Source organism: Mus caroli, unplaced genomic scaffold (assembly GCF_978045245.1).
Source record: "Mus caroli unplaced genomic scaffold, Mus_caroli_1 scaffold_10, whole genome shotgun sequence".
Lineage (NCBI taxonomy): Eukaryota > Metazoa > Chordata > Mammalia > Rodentia > Muridae > Mus > Mus caroli.
The window spans coordinates 117,746,643-117,770,134 of NW_028227265.1; the positions used below are offsets into that span (position 1 = coordinate 117,746,643).

The 23,492-nt window shown below is 45.3% G+C and overlaps 1 protein-coding gene across 3 annotated transcripts in view; it reads left to right on the forward strand.

Moving 5' to 3' along the window:
• LOC147002541 (uncharacterized) overlaps window positions 1-20,947 on the forward strand; it is a 30,368-nt gene extending 9,421 nt beyond the window's left edge. The window contains exons 2-7 of one of the 3 annotated variants that reach the window (XM_085844367.1): window positions 4,313-4,372; window positions 6,715-6,816; window positions 7,651-7,734; window positions 20,250-20,330; window positions 20,505-20,635; window positions 20,776-20,947. In XM_085844367.1, the coding sequence (XP_085700493.1) occupies window positions 4,313-4,372; window positions 6,715-6,816; window positions 7,651-7,734; window positions 20,250-20,330; window positions 20,505-20,635; window positions 20,776-20,859 (542 nt within the window). In that variant the 3' untranslated portion in view covers window positions 20,860-20,947. The remainder of the gene's footprint in view (window positions 1-4,312; window positions 4,373-6,714; window positions 6,817-7,650; window positions 7,735-20,249; window positions 20,331-20,504; window positions 20,636-20,775) is intronic. The other 2 variants (XM_085844369.1, XM_085844368.1) reach the window with 2 other exon arrangements.
• Window positions 20,948-23,492: the final 2,545 nt, after the last annotated feature.

Here is a 23,492-nt window from a genome sequence, read left to right on the forward strand (position 1 = left end):
AAAAAAAAATAGCAAAGTCCTTGTGAAAATATAGACATATAGGCAAAAGTTGCATTTAGAGCCCCAAATAGACTTGATCAAAATAGGACTGTCTACCACCCATTCCAATTAAACTGTCAACAGTAAAGAGCAAAGAAAATAATGCTGGGGCAAAGTGTGTTGGCTAGAGTGATGAAACCTGGGGATGACTTCTTTCTTCCTTTTTCTTTTTCTTTTTTTCTTTTCTTTTCTTTTCTTTTTTTTTTTTTTTTTTTTTTTTTTTTTTGAGACAGGGTTTCTCTGTGTAGCCCTGGCTGTCCTGGAACTCACTCTGTAGACCAGGCTGGCCTCGAACTCAGAAATCTGCCTGCTTCTGCCTCCCAAGTGCTGGGATTAAAGATGTGTGCCAACATGCCTGGCTTGGACTTCTTCTTTCTTAATGGGAGTGTTCTGCACCCTGACGCAATACAGAGAGCCCTGCACTCTCAGCAACAGCTCAAGGCCTGGTCTCCTGTGATTCTAAATGCTCTCGGGTTGACAATCAGTGGTAATTAACCATTACAAAACCTTTCAGAAATGACTGAACATTAACGGCCTCCGTTCTTCAGTCAAAAGACACAGATTGGCAGTTTGTATTAAAAAGCAGGAGTCACCTATGCTTGCCTCCAAGAAACATGTCTGTCAAAGACAGATCCAACCTTAGTATGAAAGGATAGAGAAGGGTACTTCAGGAAGTTGGAGTAGGGAACACCAAGGTAAAAGATTAAATGAACCCATAATCAAAATAGATGGGAGAAAAGTACAGAGTAAATAACTGACAAGCTATTCAGTTAAAAAAAAATAGCAAAGTCCTTGTGAAAATATAGACATATAGGCAGTATAAAGACATATACTCCTCTGGTCTTTCCTACAGTGTATGAGCTAACAGGAGATGAGGTCTACCTACACTGTGGTCTTTACAGGTTCAGAGTATCTGTGCTGTCAATTCCTGCTGCTGCTATTGAAAGACCCCCGGAGGGCAAACACTCACTCAAGCCTCGGGACAGCCGCGCACCCAAGAAGACACTGAGACCGAACTTAAGATGTAGAGAGTAAGATTTAATACAGCAACGACAAGAAAGCACATAAAAAGCACATATACCAGAGCTCTGGGGTCGAAACTCATACACCCAGCATGGTGTAGAGGAGAATCGACGACTGGCCCAAATTTTTACAGGCTTTTATAGGAAAAGGCCAGGGGAAAAGTACAAGTTTTACGTCACCAAGGGGTCGTGTCCTATATTTTGGCAATGTACCCGATCTATTGGAACATTCTGGGGTAGTACCAGGAGGCCCCTATCTCAAAAATGTTCTTGGAACAGTCTTCAGTTAGGAGGGTAGGACTAGGTTTGTTCCAGGAGACCCTTATCTAAAAAATGTTCCTGGAACAGTTTTCATTTGGGAGGGGGTCGGACTCTGGGGTGAAGAGTTCAGGAATGTACTCTGGGGTAAAAAGTTCAGGTGTGTTCCGGGAACAATCTCTAGATGGGAGGGGTAGGAGGACTATGAGTTGAAGAGTTCAGGTGTCCAGTAATTTTCCTCTTTCACTATGATGTGAACACAGAGGTGTGGACTTACAGCCCTCTATAGTTAGACATACATGCGTTATGTTGACTGGGGCTCTTCTTTCTCCTATTCTGTAAGTTAAAGCATCCATCCATGTATGCCTATGGCTGGTCTGCCTTTTTCTTAAAGGAATATAATATGGGTCATTTAGATAGCAAAGTATTATATGTCAGAGGGTGTCAGAAGCTGCAGAATTGGGACAGGATGCTTGTCCTCACAAGTGTTGCTGATGGCCTCACTTGTCCACTCCTGTGCACAACTCTTGAATATGCCTGAAAACTCCTCAAGTAGCTTCGTTAAGGGTTTGCTCTCCATGAGATGATTTCTAGTCATTTTCTCCTAAGACCTGGTCAAAACTGGGACAGCATTCACCATCTTCTCTAGCTTGAAATCTCACTGAATCCCTGTGTGACCCTCATGATCTTCATCAGTCTGAGGATGGTCACTACAAGGTCTAGCCTGGGCTTTTAGTAGCACACACCTTTAATCCCAGCACTCCAGAGGCAGGCAAATCTCTGCGATTTCAAGTTCCAGGATAGCAAGAGCTTTGTAGAGAAACCCTGTCTCAAAGAAAGAAAGAAAGAAAGAAAGAAAGAGAGAGAGAGAGAGAGAGAGAGAGAGAGAGAGAGAGAGAAAGAAAGAAAGAAAGAAAGAAAGAAAGAAAGAAAGAAAGAAAGAAAGAAAGAAAGAAAGAGAAAAGGAAGACGGAAGGGAGGAAAGGAGGGAGGGAGGGAGGATGAATAGATGGAAGGAAGGAAGGAAGGAAGGAAGGAAGGAAGGAAGGAAGGAAGGAAGAATGGATGGATGGAAAACAAACCCTACAAGAGATCTGGCTGTACTGTGTATGACTCTAAAGGTCTCCCCAGCTTGAGATTTGGCCATTGCCCTTTGTGACCCATGCCCCAAGGTCTTCCTCAGCTTGAGGGGACAGTGAAAAGAGTTTCTCCAATGTCTTGAGGGAAATAACACAGCTACCCTCACCCCATCCTAGAGTGCTCCCACTGCTTACAGGGAGAAAAGTTGTGACTCTAGGTATGTGTGGTTTCCTCATGGGGAGGTGCTGTCCACTTAGGATAGCAGTTGCTGTGAGCCTTGTTGATGTCTTATGTCTTATGTTCACTCAACCGGAGTGAACTCAGAATTCAACAGTGAACTTCATAAGGCCAGAATGTGCTGAAGTGGTCACTGAGAGGACATGAGTGTCCTGACCTTGTGGGTGTGTAACGTCTAGAAGCCGTGACTCTCCCCGGGAGGTGGCAACAGGAAAAGTAGGTAGAACAGCTACTCTTGACAATGCAAATGAACAGGTACAGACGATGCAGAGTACACACCACGCATGTGCACACGGATGACTTGCACAATGCTCCCATTGTGATTACAGGACAGACACAGGATGAAAAGAATATTTTTAACAAAGTGCTGGCACTGCGCAGCTGTCCCCATTCGTAAAGATCCATTAATGTCTCACGCAAAAAGAAACTGTACAGTTTGTTTGGTTTACCAAGGTCAGCACACTGAGAAGCAATTGTCATCACCACCACAGACCTCCTTACATATTTCCCATTGTTCTGAGCCATTCAGATGAGCGCATTGGGATGCAGATTGTCCATCATTAAAGCCTTTGAGAACAGCTTTGTCATTGGTTTAGCTGCAACTTTAGTTCTTCCAGACAGAGTTCTGTGCCTCAGAAAGGAAAGGGACTGACGGTGGCCCTGTTCGCCATCTTTGGGGGTCTCGGGACCTGGGAGCTGGAAGAAGAGGCCAACTTTGAGCTCAAACTAAGAGATGTACCAGATCGAGAGACACCACAGTCCCTGATAAAGAGGGGTCATGCCAGAAGGAGGGAGGGAGTAGTGGTGGATGTTACAGGGAAGAAACCGGTCCTCAGAATTCCCATGGCATCCAGACACAGGTAAACCCCATATGCCCAGAACACATCACAGATAAGAGCCCTGGGCCCTGGAGACAACAGCCGTCCAGAACCCTTGAGCCCACTGATCAGACTCCACTTCTTACCCGCAGACAGATCACCCTGGAGGGCTCTGCTCATGCTGGAGGAATGAGGTGCCCAGTCTCTGGTCCACCCCATAGAACCTCGAGTATCACAAATGAATGTGCAGGGCCACCTAGGGCTCTCAGAGAAAAACACATCTGAAGTGTCTTCACACAGAACAGACAAGCATTTGGGTGGTGACATGGGAAGCCTTAGTCAGGGGCTGGGCAAGTGCTTCTCCTCACTGGTGCTGAGCTGGGCTCTGGGCTGCTTAGGTGGGATCTGAGGCTGGAGCTCCCCAGACCCATCCAGATGATGTCACCAGCCATGCAGGAGGCAATCGCTGCTTCCTACAAAACAAAGCATGTGACCTCTTCCTTCTTTTGTCCCTGAGATAGAGCTTGGTTTTCCCTGAGCACAGACACTGTCTTACCATCCCTGAGGGTGACTCCAGAGAACAGGAGGGCAGGTTCTACTCAGGGTGCCAAGGGAAATCCTGGTTTCCACAAACACAGCTGCTCTGTGGGTAACGCCTTGCCCATCTTCCATAGGAGAAGCTCAAGTCCGGAGGGCTTCCCTCAGCGCACAGAGGAAGGAGCAGCACCCCACGCTGCGTCCTCTCTGTAGAGTAGACTAGGGCTGTGTCTCACAACTATCAGTTCACGGAGAGGTGGGTGAAAATCACTTAATGCTATAAAACTACAGGATTGTTTTATTGTTTTGTTTTCCTATCAGGTTCAAGTGGTAAGCAGTGGCCAAATTTAGAAACTCTGGATGACATAGCTACAGTGTTTGGTAAGGACTCTCCTCCTGGTCCATGGTGAGGGAGGGGTCGGGCACTCCCCAAGGCTTTACCAGACAGTCAGGTGTCAGTCACAGGCACTGGAGGAACTGATGTGTTTGAGGTCAGAACCACATTCTTCTGGCCCACAGCTTTAGCGCTGACCAAATTCCATAAGTCATAGAATGGCCATCGGAACCAAGTCACGCGTGGAGCTTTGCCTTGCAACGTGGTGTCCGGAGACCACTAGTATGTCTGTCACCCAGAGACTTGCTTCAAACACCCTGCATCAAGCTCCACCCAAGCCTCCCACATCAGAATCCACAGTTACCTGGACACGCTGATGCAGTGTATGACGGAGAGGCCTGAGGCCAAGGAACTCCTCGGCCTCGGATCAGGCAGGACAGTTCCTAGGGGTGAGGACCTGGCCTCTCCCCAGGGTTTCAGCCTTTGTGGCCTCACCTTAGGGCTTCCTACAAAACTCTGGAAGGGCTCGGAGCACAACAGGATTGGGCGCATTGATCTGACCCACACTGTCCCTCAGTGACTCAGTACAAACTGCAGACGTAAGGCTAAGTTCTCTGGTAGCTACCTGAGAAAGCATGGAAGCAGTGCAAAGTAACTGATGTGAAGTCCATCTTTAGCACCAAATCTACAAAGTCCATTGTGTACGACCCTCCCAGAGGCGTCCCCAGGTGTGTCCTGTGAACTGTGCTCACCACCCAGTGCCACACTCTTGTTACCCTTGGTAAAGTAAGGCCTGCAGAAGCTGCCTGAGCAGAGTCTGACTTGCAGCTTAAGATCCTGGGGCGTCTGTCTACCCAGGATCACCAGGTAGATGGGATCAGGAGTAGACTAAAGGAGGGCAGGGTCTGAGTGTGAAGCTGCTCTTACAGCTGAGCCTCATCAGGAAGTCTGTGATGGCAATGTCAGGTGACAGAGGCCCTTCCCATGAAGGACCTCTTCCACAAAGGTCAGGTCTGCTTGTTTCTGAGTCTGATCTGGGGAATCATTGTGGACACATGGCTGATCACATGAATGAGTGAATGAGTGTTTCCCAGTTCACCTCTGCTACCCCATCTGCCCTCCTAAACTACTACTGTGTCACATGCAGCAGACCTACTTCCCACCATGCAGGTGGCCTCATCTCCTCACACCGAGATGAGCAGGCCACACACAAGCTCGAGGTAGCTTCTGAGCCCCATCCATGGGTGGCCATCCTGCTGCAGAGACAGGCAATTTCCAGCTGTTGCTTATTTAGCTTCCACTCTGACACCCACACAGTGTAGGGTGCCATAGGTCTCACAAACAAGCACCCCATTTTATCAAAAGTACACTGAGAGTTAGAGACATGAAGACAATTCATTCTTACTCAAATCTGAGTAAGTGAGAAATAAGCCAGAACATTGGTTGGCTACAAAGTCCCGGATGCACGTAAGAGACTTCCTGGGAAAGGAAACAGAAGAAGAAAGACTGGCTGGATATAGCAGTGTGTGCACACCTTTAATCCCAGCACTTGGTGGCAGGGGCAGGCAGATCTCTGAGATCAAGGCAAGACTGGTCTATAGAGTGAGTTCCAGGCTATCCAGAGTTAAACTATGCAGACACTATACAGTGTCTATAAAGAAAAGCTGAACATGTTTAAATAGAAAAATAAGAAAAGTTGTTCTGTCAGTACCTGAAGGCAGAGTCAGGACAGCATGATAATGGACAGGAAAGTAGATCATGATCAGGGCTGGGGCTAGGCTTTGGAACTGTGACTTCAACATATGTGGTAGATTTTCCTCACGATGGCAAAACGCCAGGGGTAACCACTTATAAAGATCAAAGGTTTATCTGGAATCAGTTTTGGAGTTTTCAGTCCTTGTTTGGTTGGCTATGTTGCTTTGAGCAACTAGTCACATGTCATGGTGTGAGTGTGTAGTAGTATAATACATTTACTTCATGGTCAAGAAGCAAGAGAGAGTAAGGGGACCAGGACCCTACTACCTCTCTTGTAGATACCCCCAATGTCCTAAAGACCTCCTACTAGGCCCCATCTCTTATAGAGGTTCCATCGCCCTCCAATATTACCACTGAGGAATCCAGCCTTCTAAGACATGGGCATTGAGGGACCTTCAACATCTGGATTATAAGGGTGCTCAAGGATACTCCAATGATCTTAATCTTCCTCTACTAGGGAGGTAGCAGTACGGGCAGCATCCACAGATAAATTACCCAGAGTAAGGCCACTATCCATAAGTTACTTGAATTTTCTAATCACGGTATTGACAGGCTACCTGGAGTTCAAATTCTTCACAGAATATCGACCCTACATCATTGGCTCTATACCATGTTCTTGTGTGCTTTTTCCAAGATGAAATTCTAGCCCGGGAGATTCTGGAGCCAGGGAAAGCACCATATTTTGAAAATCAAAGCCCATCAACAACTTCACAACAAAAAACAACAAAGGAAAAAGGCAAGTATACCCTTTCAATCCCTCAATTGCCAAGTCTCTTTAGACCTGCAGTGTTGAATACAGGACCCTATTTCATGAGCACTCAGTAGATCCTGCCATATTTGGGCAGGAGCAAGTGGACACACAGAGAAGCCAAGGTCCGAGGCCACTGTTACAGCCTTCCTGAGATGGAAGAAGTCACCTCCAAGGCAGAAGAGGCTTGCTTCCCTCTGGGGTCATCTCTGAGTTACAGTCATACATGTCCTTAGGCCCAGGATAAGGATAGAGTCCACTCACTGCAGGAACCCAGAATGAGCCAGATCACTGTTAACACACACCATCTGCTTGTGCTCACCTATAGCTTCTAAGGGAAGCCCTTCTGTCACATGATATGGCCAAGGTCCAGCATATAATGTGCCTAAAGCCAAGGAGAGCCAGGGATAGAGGCAAAGAACACGCTTTGCAGAGCACAGCTCTACACTGAGAGACTGTGCAAACAGATGGGGCAACAAGGGCATGGAGGATGTGACAGACGGTGGCAAGGAGAGGATCTTAGGGAAATGCACGCAGAGGAGGGCTCATTACTTTCCTGGTAGGTTTTTGTGCAGATGTGACTAGATCATAAGGTTTGTTCACCCTGTAGCTTCCTAGTCCCAAACCACCAGGCTCAAGGTGGTTGGATGACACCCAACTATTTAAAGATTTAACTTTCTAGTGCACAGTTTCAACTAGAACTTAAACCCTGTGCCATCATCCTTCCAGCCCAGTGTTGGAAAATAGGGCTCTGGCTAAAAATGTTTACAAACATGTAATAGGAAAACCCTTCCCTGCTTCTTTCCATGTTTTTCCTCAAAGAAGTCCACACGAAAGAACCCACACCTTCTAAGACATATCAGAAGCAGTCATCTTCCAGGACCATGCACACCCTTTCCTTTGATGGTAAATATAACCCCATGATCCCTTTCCTGGATGCAGAACTTCTCTCTTAGGGTTTTCATCGCTGTGAAGAGACACCATGACCTAGGCAACACTAGGAAAGGAAAACATTTAATTGGGGCTGGCTTACAGTCTCAGAGGTTTAGTCCATTATCATCACTGTGGGAAACATGGCTGCATGCAGGCAGACATGGTGCTGGAGAAGGAGTTGAGCTTGATCTGAAGACAGCAGGAGACTGTCTTCTACACTGAGCAGAACTTGAGCATAAGAGACCTCAAAGTTGATCCCCACAGTGACACACTTCCTCCAACAAAGTCACACCTACTCCAACAAGGCCACACCTCCTAGTAGTGCCAGTCCCTATGGACCAAACATTCTTTTTTTAAAAAAATATTTTTATTACGTATTTTCCTCAATTATATTTTCAATGCTATCCCAAAAGTCCCCCATACCTTTCCCCCTACTTCCCTACCCACCCATTCCCATTTTTTAGCCCTGGCATTCCCCTGTACTGGGGCATATAAAGTTTGCAAGTCCAATGGGCCTCTCTTTCTAGTGATGGCCGACTAGGCCATCTTTTGATACATATGCAGCTAGAGTCAAGAGCTCCAGGGTACTGGTTAGTTCATAATGTTGTTGCACCTACAGGGTTGCAGATCTCTTTAGCTCCTTGGATACTTTCTCTAGCTCCTCCATTGGGGGCCCTGTTATCCATCCAATAGCTGACTGTGAGCATCCACTTCTGTGTTTGCTAGACACCGGCTTAGTCACACATGAGACAGCTATATCAGGGTCCTTTCAGCAAACGCTTGCTAGTATATGCAATGGTGTCATCGTTTGGAGGCTAATTATGGGATGGATCCCTGGATATGGCAGTCTCTAGATGGTCCATTCTTTTGTCTCAGCTCCAAACTTCTTTGTCTCTGTAACTCCTTCCATGGGTGATTGTTTCAATTCTAAGAAGGGGCAAAGTGTCCACACTTTGGTCTTCGTTCTTCTTCAGTTTCATGTGTTTTACAAATTGTCTCTTATATCTCGGGTATACTAAGTTTCTGGGCTAATATCCACTTATTAGTGAGTACATATCATTTGAGTTCTTTTGTGATTGTGTTACCTCACTAAGGATGATGCCCTCCAAGTCCAACCATTTGCCTAGGAATTTCATAAATTCATTCTTTTTAATAGCTGAGTAGTACTCCATTGTGTAAATGTACCACATTTTTTGTATCCATTCCTCTGTTGAGGAGCATCTGGGTTCTTTCCAGCTTCTGGCTATTATAAATAAGGCTGCTATGAACATAGTGGAGCATGTGTCCTTCTTACCGGTTGGGACATCTTCTGGATATATGCCCAGGAGAGGTATTGCGGGATCCTCCGGAAGTACTATGTCCAATTTTCTGAGGAACTGCCAGACTGATTTCCAGAGTGGTTGTACAAGCTTGCAATCCCACCAACAATGGAGGAGTGTTCCTCTTTCTCCACATCCTCGCCAGCATCTGCTGTCACCTGAATTTTTTATCTTAGCCATTCTGACTAGTGTGAGATGGAATCTCAGGGTTGTTTTGATTTGTATTTCTCTGATGATTAAGAATGTTGAACAGGGGCTGGTGAGATGGCTCAGTGGGTAAGAGCACCCGACTGCTCTTCCTAAGGTCCAGAGTTCAAATCCCAGCAACCACATGGTGGCTCACAACCATCCATAATGAGATCTGATGCCCTCTTCTGGTATGTCTGAAGACAGCTACAGTGTACTTACATATAATAATAAATAAATAAATCTTAAAAAAAAAAAAGAATGTTGAACATTTTTTCAGGTGTTTCTCAGCCATTTGGTATTCCTCAGGTGAGAATTCTTTGTTTAGCTCTGAGCCCCATTTTTTTAATGGGGTTATTTGATTTTCTGGAGGCCACCCTCTTGAATTCTTTATATATATTGGATATTAGTCCCTTATCTGATTTAAGATAGGTAAAGATCCTTTCCCAATCTGTTGGTGGCCTTTTTGTCTTATTGATGGTGTCTTTTGCCTTGCAGAAGCTTTGCAGTTTCATGAGGTCCCATTTCTCAATCCTCGATCTTACAGCACAAGCCATTGCTGTTCTATTCAGGAATTTTTCCCCTGTGCCCATATATTCGAGGCTTTTCCCCACTTTCTCCTCTATAAGTTTCAGTGTCTCTGGTTTTATGTGAAGTTCCTTGATCCACTTAGATTTGACCTTAGTACAAGGAGATAGGAATGGATCAATTCGCATTCTTCTACATGATAACAACCAGTTGTGTCAGCACCATTTGTTGAAAATGCTGTCTTTCTTCCACTGGATGGTTTTAGCTCCCTTGTCGAAGATCAAGTGACCATAGGTGTGTGGGTTCATTTCTGGGTCTTCAATTCTATTCCATTGGTCTACTTATCTGTCACTACCAGTACCATGCAGTTTTTTTTAATCACAATTGCTCTGTAGTAAAGCTTTAGGTCAGGCATGGTGATTCCACCAGAGGTACTTTTATCCTTGAGAAGAGTTTTTGCTATCCTAGGTTTTTTGTTATTCCAGATGAATTTGGAGATTGCTCTTTCTAATTCGTTGAAGAATTGAGTTGGAATTTTGATGGGGATTGCATTGAACCTGTAGATTGCTTTTGGCAAGATAGCCATTTTTACAATGTTGATCCTGCCAATCCATGAGCATGGGAGATCTTTCCATCTTCTGAGATCTTTAATTTCTTTCTTCAGGGACTTGAGGTTTTTATCATACAGATCTTTCACTTCCTTAGTTAGAGTCACGCCAAGATATTTTATATTATTTGTGACTATTGAGAAGGGTGTTGTTTCCCTAATTTCTTTCTCAGCCTGTTTATTCTTTGTGTAGAGAAAGGCCATTGACTTGTTTGAATTAATTTTATATCCAGCTACTTCACCGAAGCTGTTTATCAGGTTTAGGAGTTCTCTGGTGGAATTTTTAGGGTCACTTATATATACTATCATATCATCTGCAGAAAGTGATATTTTGACTTCATCTTTTCCAATTTGTATCCCCTTGATCTCCTTTTGTTGTCGAATTGCTCTGGCTAGGACTTCAAGTACTATGTTGAATAGGTAGGGAGAAAGTGGGCAGCCTTGTCTAGTCCCTGATTTTAGTGGGATTGCTTCAAGCTTCTCACCATTTACTTTGATGTTGGCTACGGGTTTGCTGTAGATTGCTTTTATCATGTTTAGGTATGGGCCGTGAATTCCTGATTTTTCCAAGACTTTTATCACGAATGGGTGTTGGATCTTGTTGAATACTTTTTCCGCATCTAATGAGATGATCATGTGGTTTTTGTCTTTGAGTTTGTTTATATAATGTATTACATTGATGGATTTCCATATATTAAACCATCCCTGCATCCCTGGAATAAAATCTACTTGGTCAGGATGGATGATTGCTTTAATGTGTTCTTGGATTTGGTTAGCGAGAATTTTATTGAGTATTTTTGCATCTATATTCATAAGGGAAATTGGTCTGAAGTTCTCTATCTTTGTTGGATCTTTCTGTGGTTTAGGTATCAGAGTAATTGTGGCTTCATAGAATGAGTTGGGTAGAGTTCCCTCTACTTCTATTTTGTGGAATAGTTTGTGCAGAACTGGAATTAGATCTTCTTTGAAGGTCTGGTAGAACTCTGCACTAAACCCATCTGGTCCTGGGCTTTTTTTGGCTGGGAGACTAATAATGACTGCTTGTATTTCTTTAGGGGATATGGGACTGTTTAGATCGTTAACTTGATCCTGATTTAACTTTGGTACCTAGTATCTGTCTAGAAATTTGTCCATTTTGTCCAGGTTTTCAAGTTTTGTTGAGTATGGCCTTTTGTAGAAGGATCTGATGGTGTTTTGGATTTCTTCGGGATCTGTTGTTATGTCTCCCTTTTCATTTCTGATTTTGTTAATTAGGATGTTGTCCCTGTGCCCTCTAGTGAGTCTAGCTAAGGGTTTATCTATCTTGTTGATTTTCTCAAAGAACCAACTCCGAGTTTGGTTAATTCTTTGAATAGTTCTTGTTTCCACTTGGTTGATTTTACCCCTGAGTTTGATTATTTCCTGCTGTCTATTCCTCTTGGGTAAATCTTCTTCCTTTTTTTCTAGAGGTTTTAGATGTGTTGTCAAGCTGCTAGTGTGTGCTCTCTCCAGTTTCTTTTTGGAGGCACTCAGAGCTATGAGTTTTCTTCTTAGAAATGCTTTCATTGTGTCCCATAGGTTTAGGTATGTTGTGGCTTCATTTTCATTAAACTCTAAAAAGTCTTTAATTTCTTTCTTTATTCCTTCCTTGACCAAGGTATCATTGAGAAGAGTGTTGTTCAGTTTCCACGTGAATGTTGGCTTTCCATTATTTATGTTGTTATTGAAGATCAGCCTTAGTTCATGGTGGTCTGATAGGATGCATGGGACAATTTCAATATTTTTGTATCTGTTGAGGCCTGTTTTGTGAACAATTATATGGTCAATTTTGGAGAAGGTCCCGTGAGGTGCTGAGAAGAAGGTATATCCTTTTGTTTTAGGATAAAATGATCTGTAGATATCTGTTAAGTCCATTTGTTTCATCACTTCTGTTAGTTTCACTGTGTCCCTGTTTAGTGTCTTTTTCCACAATCTGTCCATTGATAAAAGTGGTGTGTTGAAGTCTCCCACTATTATTGTGTGAGTGCAATGTGTGCTTTGAGCTTTACTAAAGTGTCTTTAATGAATGTGGCTGCCCTTGCATTCACTGTGTCCCTGTTTAGTGTCTTTTTCCACAATCTGTCCATTGATAAAAGTGGTGTGTTGAAGTCTCCCACTATTATTGTGTGAGGTGCAATGTGTGTTTTGAGCTTTACTAAAGTGTCTTTAATGAATGTGGCTGCCCTTGCATTTGGAGCATAGATATTCAGAATTGAGAGTTCCTCTTGGAGGATTTTACCTTTGATGAGTATGAAGTGTCCCTCCTTGTCTTTTTTGATAACTTTGGGTTGGAAGTCGATTTTATTCGATATTAGAATGGCTACTCCAGCTTGTTTCTTCAGACCATTTGCTTGGAAAATTGTTTTCCAGCCTTTCACTCTGAGGTAGTGTCTGTCTTTTTCCCTGAGATGGGTTTCCTGTAAGCAGCAGAATGTTGGGTCATGTTTGTGTAGCCAGTCTGTTAGTCTATGTCTTTTTATTGGGGAATTGAGTCCATTGATATTAAGAGATATTAAGGAAATGTAATTGTTGCTTCCTTTTATTTTTGTTGTTAGAGTTGGCATTCTGTTCTTATGGCTGTCTTCTTTTTGGTTTGTTGAGGGATTACTTTCTTGCTTTTTCTAGGGCGTGATTTCCGTCCTTGTATTGGTTTTTTTCTGTTATTATCCTTTGAAGGGCTGGATTCGTGGAAAGATAATGTGTGAATTTGGTTTTGTCATGGAATACTTTGGTTTCTCCATCTATGGTAATTGAGAGTTTGGCCGGGTATAATAGCCTGGGCTGGCATTTGTGTTCTCTTAGTGTCTGTATAACATCTGTCCAGGCTCTTCTGGCTTTCATAGTCTCTGGTGAAAAGTCTGGTGTAATTCTGATAGGCCTGCCTTTATATGTTATTTGACCTTTCTCCCTTACTGCTTTTAATATTCTATCTTTATTTAGTGCATTTGTTGTTCTGATTATTATGTGTCGGGAGGAATTTCTTTTCTGGTCCAGTCTATTTGGAGTTCTGTAGGCTTCTTATATGTTCATGGGCATCTCTTTCTTTAGGTTTGGGAAGTTTTCTTCTATAATTTTGTTGAAGATATTTGCTGGCCCTTTAAGTTGAAAATCTTCATTCTCATCAACTCCTATTATCCGTAGGTTTGGTCTTCTTATTGTGTCCTATATTTCCTGGATGTTTTGGGTTAGGATCCTTTTGCGTTTTGTATTTTCTTTGATTGTTGTGCCGATGTTCTCTATGGAATCTTTTGCACCTGAAATTCTCTCTTCCATCTCTTGTATTCCGTTGCTAATGCTCGCGTGTATGGTTCCAGATTTCTTTCCTAGGGTTTCTATCTCCAGCGTTGCCTCATTTTGGGTTTTCTTTATTGTGTCTACTTCTCTTTTTAGGTCTAGTATGGTTTTGTTCATTTCCATCACCTGTTTGGATGTGTTTTCCTGTTTTTCTTTAAGGACTTCTACCTGTTTGGTTGTGTTTTCCTGTTTTTCTTTAAGGACTTGTAACTCTTTAGCAGTGTTCTCCTGTATTTCTTTTTTTTTTTTAAAGATTTATTTATTTATTATATGTAAGTACACTGTAGCTGTCTTCAGACACTCCAGAAGAGGGCGCCAGATCTCATTACAGATGGTTGTGAGCCACCATGTGGTTGCAGGGATTTGAACTCTGGACCTTCAGAAGAGCAGTCGGGTGCTCTTACCCACTGAGCCATCTCACCAGCCCTCTCCTGTATTTCTTTTAGTGAGTTATTAAAGTCCTTCTTGATGTCCTCTACCATCATCATGAGATATGCTTTTAAATCCGGGTCTAGCTTTTCGGTTGTGTTGGGGTGCCCAGGACTAGGTGGGGTGGGAGTGCTGCGTTCTGATGATGGTGAGTGGTCTTGATTTCTGTTAGTAGGATTCTTATGTTTGCCTTTTGCCATCTGGTAATCTCTGGAGCTAGTTGCTATAGTTGTCTCTAGTTAGAGCTTGTTCCTCACGTGATTATGTTAGCCTTTATCAGCAGACTTCGGAGACTAGCTCTATCCTTAGTTTCATTGGTCAGAGTACTCTGCAGGCAAGCTCTCCTCTTGCAGGGAAGGTGCCCAGATATCTGGTGTTCGAACCGGCCTCCTGGCAGAAGTTGTGTTCCACTCACCAGAGGTCTTAAGATCCCGTGGAGGGTCCTGTGAGGAACTTGGGGGTGCCCAGAATCTCAGCGCACAAGGAGTGAACCTGAAGGGACTTGTGCCCCTAATTAGGCCAGGTTATCTGCTTCCCTAGTTAATGCAGTCTCAGGTCCCGCATGATTGGATTGGAGCAGACGCTGTGTTCCACTCACCAGAGGTCTTAGGATCCTGTGGGGGATCCTGTGTGGGTCCTTGCGGGTGTCCGGAGACTCCCCGGGCCAGGAACCCCGGTGCTGCAGTGGACCGGAAGGTGGTCGGATGTCTGGAGCCCAAAAAGGGTGCTGCCTCAGAAGCTCTGTGGCTTCCGCCTGTCCCAGAAGCTGTCTGCTTCTGTGTGCACACTCTCACCTGTGCAGACTACTTTTAGGCGGAGTCCCAGAACCAAGATGGCTCCCGCCATTCCTGAGGCAAAAACCTTCCAGGCCGGGTGGACATCTGTCCTCTGGCCGGGCTGGACCAAGCATTCTAACACATGAGTCTATGGAGACCATTCCTATTCAGACCACCACAGATCCTAACTGGGGAGCCTCAGCCAGCCAGGCGCAGATGGATGGTTGTACTTGGAGCAGGGCAGAGATTCTTCTGCTGGAGCCTGTGGCTGATTCACCTGGTTAGGTAGGTTGTTAGGTAGGTTTCTTACGATGTCCCAAGCCTTAGGATGTCTCGGGTGTCTAGTCCTGCATTGGAGCTCAGCATCCCACAGCTCCCAGACCTGTCCTGAGCCGGCCTCTGCATAATCCAGAGCTGCCCAGAAGACATGTCTTCTTGTGGGGTAGGCAGTTACCATGAGGGAACACAAGCTGAGTCCCCTCCCAGACTTCTGAGTCTGAATAGAATAGAATAGAAAGAATAGAATGAGCAGGGCATTTGGAATGCCCCTCGGGCAGGAGGGAATTGGGAGAAAAGCCTCCTTCCCTCATGAGTCTCCTACCATTGACAGGGACAGGAGACGCAGCTCTTTGCTCCAATGAGTAGATAGAACAAAGTGTATGTGTAACAAAGGATGTGCAAGTCCAATGTCTGCAGAATGACCCCACGTGGAGCCAGACCGTGGCTTCGGGTATAGGACATATTAATATGGTAGTGCTGTATGGCTCTGGGAAACTGCATTTCAATGCTGCATGGCTTCTCCAGCTGCTAAAGCTGGAGGTGAGTCAAAATGACAAATCCATGGTGTCTTAGGGTTTTACTGCTGTGAGCAGACACCATGACCAAGGCAAGTCTTATAAAAAAAACAACATTTAAGCCGGGCGTGGTGGTGCACGCCTTTAATCCCAGCACTCGGGAGGCAGAGGCAGGCGGATTTCTGAGTTTGAGGCCAGCCTGGTCTACAAAGTGAGTGCCAGGACAGCCAGGGCTACACAGAGAAACCCTGTCTCGAAAAAAAAAAAAAAACAAAAACAAAAAAAACCAACATTTAGTTGGGGCTGGCTTACAGGTTCAGAGGTTCAGTCCATTATCAAGGTGGGAGCATGGCAGCATCCAGGCAAGTATGGCACAGGCAGAGCTGAGAGTTCTACATCTTCATCCAAAGGCTGCTAGTGGAAGACTGACTTATAGGCACCTAGGGTAAGAGTGTTAAGCCCACAACCACAGGGACACTCCTACTCCAACCAGGTTATACCTCCAAAAGGTGCCACTCCCTGGTCCAAGAATATACAAACATGGCATAAACAGAGCACAGTTGTATTTAAAATGACTAGCCTAACACCTCTGAGGTTGACCCACTCGTCAGTTTGATGACGTTGCTGATGATGGTTCTAGAGCAATAGGTAAGAATCCTTCTGGTAGCTGCCTAGAGACAGTGAAGGTAAAGCCTATTGAAGGGACTGCCCTATACCTAATGGCAGGCAAAAGCAGACTGAGAGACAGAGAAGAGCCTCACAGGTGAGGAGATCTGAGGCTATAACTGAGAAGGGAGAGGCAATCCTAAGGTGCCACCCAGGCCCTACAGCTGGCTACGCCCCACTGGGACAATGTGCTTGCCCACTGGAGGTCAGCAAACATCCCAAGCTAGCCCAGAATGTTGCTTGCATTGCTGCCCAGGCCGAAAGACCGATCTATGGCCACCACATGAATTCCTTCCCTCCCCAAGTTGTCCCTGAGCTGCTGGGACCTGATAAGAGCCTTCTCCTGGCCCTCTGGGCACACAGTACCCATCAGGACAGCTGAATCCCTCACTGAAATTGTGTGATTCCTAACCACCAAGCGAAGACCAGCCTCTGTGGGGACTGGGTAAAAATGCATGAGTTATAACTCCATGACAGAGAGATTGAGGGACAGCCAGGTTAGGGGGAGACTTGGAGACCATCGGAGACTAGTGTGTGACCCTAGTAACATGACAATAGGGTACCCAGAAAAAGAAAGTGTTAAGAATGGGAAGCAGGGCCCTTGGGCTGCATGGTGTAGAGCCCTAAGCAGAACCTGAGCTAACGAGGCAGCATTAAAGAAAAGAAGCCCCAGCTCCCAACAGCAGCAATATGGGCAGAGTCCCTCATAGCCCTGCCAGATTGATGCTGTCAGTGATGAAGGCTAGGCGGGTCTGGAAGACCGAAGGCAGGGCAGAGACCTCCATCCATTGTTTCCACACTCTTGTCTCAGACAGAGAAAAGATTCAGATAGACAACATATAAACTTGGAGGACGTTTAATTAACAAACATGTCACTCACTGGACTGAAGAAATGGCTCAGCCATTGAAAGCATTCGCTGCTCAAGGCCCCAGGTTCTATTCCCAAAACCCATGTCAAGCAATTCACAACTAGAGTTATGCCTTCTTCTTCTGGCCAGCACAGACACCTGCAACCTGTATGCATAGCTCTCTCTCTCTCTCTCTCTCTCTCTCTCTCTCTCTCTCTCTCTCACACACACACACACACACATAAAGTAAGCACACCTTCAGGAGTGACGGCTATGACGGCTAGCTTCAGACAATAGCAGCATAGCAGCACTTCATAGGCTTTGGATTAAATCTGGTGATGTGACACAGGGGGTTACACAGGTCGCTTTGACCTGGAGATCTGACAAGAACTGCATTGCTGCTCTGTCTTGTCAGGGTGCATTCTTTCAGCACTAAACTCATGCTGATGGCTGTGGATCCCGCATCCTGCGTTTTTTGCCCCTCTTCCTGGTCAGTCCCTATTTCAGGTCCCTAGGGGCAACAGAGAGATGGGTTGTGGCCAGGCAGTTTCTCTCCATGATCACATCACTGACTACCCACAAAGCCCAAGTCTAGGCCCCAGTAAACCAGTGAGAGTCAGTGTATCGAGGCAAAACGTAGCAGGCCATCTTCAGCTTCAGCACACAGGTCCTGTGCTGGAGCCCCTCCCGGGAAAAGGAGAGTTCCAGGAAAGGATCTGTAACCAAGTGAGTGGCCAAAGCTGCGAGCACTAGAGCACCTGGAGGCTGCCTGAGCCCTCAGAGTTTCTGGGACAGGCAAGTGAGCCAGGCCGACATGCTAGCTGCGCCCCTTTGCTTGGATGGTCATGGCCCCTTGGTGTCTAGGAGGTATATCAGAGTTGTATCCCTGCCCAGAGCTGTCGTGGATGTAACAGGTGTGTGCTGTGCTGAGCAGAGGCACCCACCCTTTACCCACACATGGTCACAGGGGAGGGGTCCAAGATGGATATACCTGTAGGTCTCTAGCACACAGCAGAGGCACACACCCGCACACTAGTGTTTCCTCATATTTTTGCAAGTGAGGCTGTGCTCTCTGCCCAGGGCTGAGGACAGGGAGTGCAGAGGACAGGAGGTGAGATGCGGGCCTTAGAACTGATGTCAGCCCCAGCTGTACCACACCGTTCCTAGTGTCAGCTTAACCTTCACATGGGCTTTTCTGGGTGTGCATCATGCAGCCAGGAGTGTTGTATGGCAAGAGCATACTGTGGTGAGAGGGTGTGCCAGCCTGCTAGAGAAGGCATGTTTTCCTGCCCAGCTTCAGCAATGACCAGTGGTGATGTTGATGCTATATGCTCAGGGCTACAGGTAAGGCACCAGCCCCATGACTGGCTGCTGCAGGGGTTATGAGTGGCAGAGAGCACCTATGGCTTTCGGCTTTGCGACAGAAGGCTCAAAGGAAAACAGGTAGGTGGCCTGTGGGCTAACCTGCCCCTCCTCCCTGCCCCCCTCAATCCCCCACCTGGGCCGACATGGTCTCCAAGGCTCAGGACAAGGCAGTGTGTCTCTCTGGAAGGCAGTGTCTTTCTGGGATGAGAGGCTCTTGGTGCTCATGTCTGAAACAGGACCTTGAAGCTGTAGAGAGAGCAGGAAGGAAGCCGCAGAAAACACACTGTGGCCTCTACCACAGGATAAGATGGCCACATAAACAAAGATGCTTGTTTGCCAAGTGCTGTTGAGGGAGACCAGAGGTCTGTGTTCACCTGCTAGAAGTGGGCTGCTGTATGGTCATGTGCATGCAGGTGTCGCCTAGGAAACAGGATTGGGAAAGAACCTGGAAATCAGAAAATCAAAAAAAAAAAATCAGGAAAAAAGGGGGACAGGTTAAAAAAGGAGAGCAAGATGCTTAAAATAGCATCATTGTGACATTATTTTAAGCTAACAAACACTTCACAAGTGTCACAAAAAGCATGTAAGTTTATGTTGCAGCACTTCCAAGGTCAATGGTAATAATAACAATGGGGACATTCACATTCATGAAAGCTCTTAAATGACCCATGAAAACATTAGCAACAGCAGAAACAAAGGAACAATGACAAAAATCCCAGCTCTCAGGTCATAGCAGATAGGATATTCTGGTGCCAAATATGAGTGACCATAGCCTGGGAACATAGATTCAGATTATTCCAAATTCCATGTTCAGACATGGCCACAGTTTCACTACGTTTTTTTAGTAATGGAACAAAGTGAGTTATAAATCAAGATACTGTAAAAACACTTTGAAGGAAATAAGGCAAGCTGCTACAGCCAGGGAAGCTATCTCTCTACTATAGGCCTGGGATACGAGCTGATGACATCCTTAGCTTTAGGACTGATGAAAGGCAAGGACTGTTTGTACATTCCAAGGAAGTTAGGTCAGACACACTGGGAAGGAATGGCTAAAGGCTGCCTACTTAAGTGTGACTGGACGTGCAACATCTAACCTCTCCAGGATCACTGCATCCAAACAATCAGCCTTGCAGAGGGTTCAATGCAAGGCACAGGTTCCTCCTGAGAACTTCAGTTCACATCCACACAGCTTGTGCACACATCCCCACCTCTCTACTGTGTTTCTGGCTCCAGAGCCCATCAGGGTTCCATCTTTCCATTGCCTCAGTGTCCCCAGCATGGCCACTTCCTCGTACAATGTGTCTCTGATGACCTCAAAGAACATGGGCCTGTTCCTCTGTGGAATGGCTTTCACTTTGGGTTTGTGAGAATTCTCCTGCCTTCAGGAATTTGAAACATTCCATCTGGCCCTCCAGCATCATTGGTTTTATGATGAATGAAAATTTGACACAGCTCTATCACTATTTGAATTTCTTGTTTCTTCAGATATTTATACTGAATAAGCTCCTGGTGGTCACAGGGCAGCAGGCTACAAAAATGAGCACAAAACATATACTCACTCTATATGCTCACTCTGAGACCCACATGGCCTGGTTTCAAAAACCTTGCAGTTAAACAATATTTGTGATGTCTATTCATTGTCCTTAACTTTTCCACAGACAAGCAGAAAGAAATACTGTTTCAGCTAAGAAGCCTTGAAGCTCTGGAGAAAATGATTGACAAGATTCGAAGAGCTATTGGTAAGTAAGAGCTATGGCGTTCTCCCATGGGCTCGGGTCCTGGAGAGGGCTAATGAGACTCAGCCGGTAACGGTGCATGCTGCCACGGTCGAAAGCCCGACTTCCACCCCTGGGACCCCCACGCTGAAAGGAGATAAATGAATACCCAAGTTACACACACAGTTTTTTATAAAGGAGAAAGTGAGCGAGCGCCAGCACTGTCTCTCTGCTTTTTGGCTGTGAATGCAGTTCTCCAGTTGCCTCACGCTCCCGGCTCCATGATTTCCATCCATGTTTGCATCGGATGTCACCAGAAGAAGACACTGGTGGGTCACACATGCCTCCTGAATCCCAACCACAGCAGAGAGAAGTCAGTGCCACTGATATGTGACAAGCGCCTGACACAGGCTGTGGTGGCAGTCAACAGTATAGTAATAATTGTTCAAGAAACTCTCTCCCCTAACAGAAACTAAGCTCAAGAGAAGACAGAAGCTCCAGAAGAGTAGAAGCAGACAACTCCTGGGGAAGCCAATCCAGCCCTAAGTACTAGGCCTGGCGAGAGGGACGAGCCACTGCCGCACGGGGACAGAAGAGAGTGGGAGGAGCCATCAACCTGTGTGAACTACACTCAATGAGCACCAAATAAAATTAGCATATTTAAATATTAAGTTATCTGATAGGGCTGTTTTATTTCTTCATTATTTTTTATTATTATTCAAAATGAGGAGAGAAAACTGGAACTGGGGGGCATGGGAGGGGTGGAGCCCTAGTGCAGTGATGACTCCTAGTAACACAGGAGGACTCACAGTGATGGGAGATACAGAGCCTGCACCTTCCCTGTCTGTAACCAGGTGTGCTGGCTACTCTTATGTCACCTTGACACACAAACTAGAGCTATCCAAGAGGGAACCTCAATTGAGAAAAATGTTTCCATTATATCAGCTGTAAGGCATTTTCTCAATTAGTGATCAAGGGTGGGAGGGCCCATTGTGGGTGGGGCCATCCCTGGGCTGCTGGTCCTGGGTTCTATAAGAAAGCAAGCTGAGGGGCTGGAGAGATGGCTCAGCATTAAGAGCACTGACTGACTGGTCCTGAGTTCAATTCCCAGCAACCACATGGTGTCTTAAAAGCATCTGTAATGGGATAGGATGCCCTCTTCTGGTGTGTCTGAAGACAGCTACAGTGTATTCATATAAAATAAATAAATCTTTAAAAAAAAATAATAATCTAGTCAGGCAGTGGTGGTGCACGCCTTTAATCCCAGCACTTGGGAGGCAGAGGCAGGCGGATTTTGAGGCCAGCCTGGTCTACAGAGGTAGTTCCAGGACAGCCAAGGCTACACAGAGAAATCCTGTCTTGAAGAAAAAAAAGAAAGAAAGAGGGGGCTGGAGGGATGGCTCAGCGGTTAAGAGCACTGACTGCTCTTCCAGAGGTTCTGAGTTCAATTCCCAGCAACCACATGGTGGCTCACAACCATCTGTAAAGAGATCTGATGCCCTCTTCTGGTGTATCTAAAGACAGCTACAGTGTACTCACATACATAAAATAAATAAATAAAATAATCTTTTAAAAAAAAAAGAAAGAAAGAAAGAAAAAGAAAAAAGGAATCTAGCAGTTGCTCAGTCCCATGAAGCTAGTTGTTTCAGCTAGTCTTCTGTAGAAGTAGGTTCCAACAGATGTGCTGGCAAGTAAGTAGGTGTAAACAGTCGAAGAATCAAGAGTGAATCTTACTTCTTCCAATATAAGTCGTGGCCCAGATTAAAGGTGTGTACTCCTGGATCTGAGAGTTGCTTTGTCCAAGGCTGACCTTGAACTCCAAGATCTCCTTACCTCATCTCCTGGGATTAAAGGTGTGTACTACGTTGCCTGGGCCTAAGCTTTTCATGGCCACTATGCCTCAAGATCTCTATGCCAAGATCCAGGTCAGAAACTTGTGTCTTCCAGTCTCAAGATCTGGATCACAGGCGTGGATTGTAGTTCAATCCAGATATAGTCAATTTGACAACCAGGAACAGCCATTATAACCAGGATCAATTAAATCATTCTTAATGAGAGTCTGCTATACTTTATATAGATTGGTGACTCGTCCAGTCATCATTCTAGAGGCAGCTCTGGCCACTGAGGAGAGAGGATGGAGAGACCCAGAACCAAACAGTGAGCAGAGAACCCAGGCTGGAAGTCTCTATACAGTCTCTCCCCTCAGAACTGAGGGAGCCCAGAAACTGTGGGAGCCAGAGGGTTGAGAACCACAGGAGACAACAGGAGAGCACAGCCCACGGAATGAACTAAGCAGGTCATATGTATGTTCACAAAGACTGAAGTGGCAATCACAGAGCCTGCTTGGGTCTTTGCTGGGCCCTCTGCACATATGTTATGGTGTTTGGGGGTACTCCTGACAGTGGGAGTGGAAATTTATGTCTGGGGTAGAGGGGAGGTGTGGGAACTAGGAGGAGTGGAAGCTGTGGTCAGGGTATACTGTACTGTATAAGTGACAAATAAATTTAAAAATTCAAATATATTTTGACCATATTCTCCCCACCATATCCTTCTACATCCTCTCCACTGCCCTATGCTCTTACTTTAAGTTCTTTCTCAAAAAGAAAGCCAAAAACCCAACAAAACCTAGAAAACAAAATACAACACCCAAAATAACAAAACAACAACACAAAAGCCAAATGAAACCAAACTACAACCAAATGAAAGCACAAAAACCAACTGTAGAGTCCATGATTTGTTGGTCAGCTACTCCTGCACATGAGACCTACCCTCAGTGGTTTGTCTACCTAGTGTCATTTCAATGGGGAAAATGGATTTTCCCTCTCCCAGCAGGTACAAATGGGTTTGTTAACCCTTACCCTAGAGGCTAGATATTCATTCATTCATTCATTCATTTTTTAAAAATATATATAACAACAATAAAATATAATTTAAGAAGAAAACTATCATCCAAGTTTGACAAGACAGACCAACAAAACGGAAAGAGCCCAAGAGAAGGCATGAGAGTCAGACACCCACTCACTTGCTCACTCGGGAATCACATAAAAACATTCAACCACAAGTCATAATAAAGACCAAGAGGATGTGGTGCCAACCATGATGTTGCTTCAGTCTCTGAGTTCCTAGGAGCTCTGCTCATGTTGACTGGAGTTTTCCTGTTTCCTTGGTGTTCTGCACCCCCTCTGG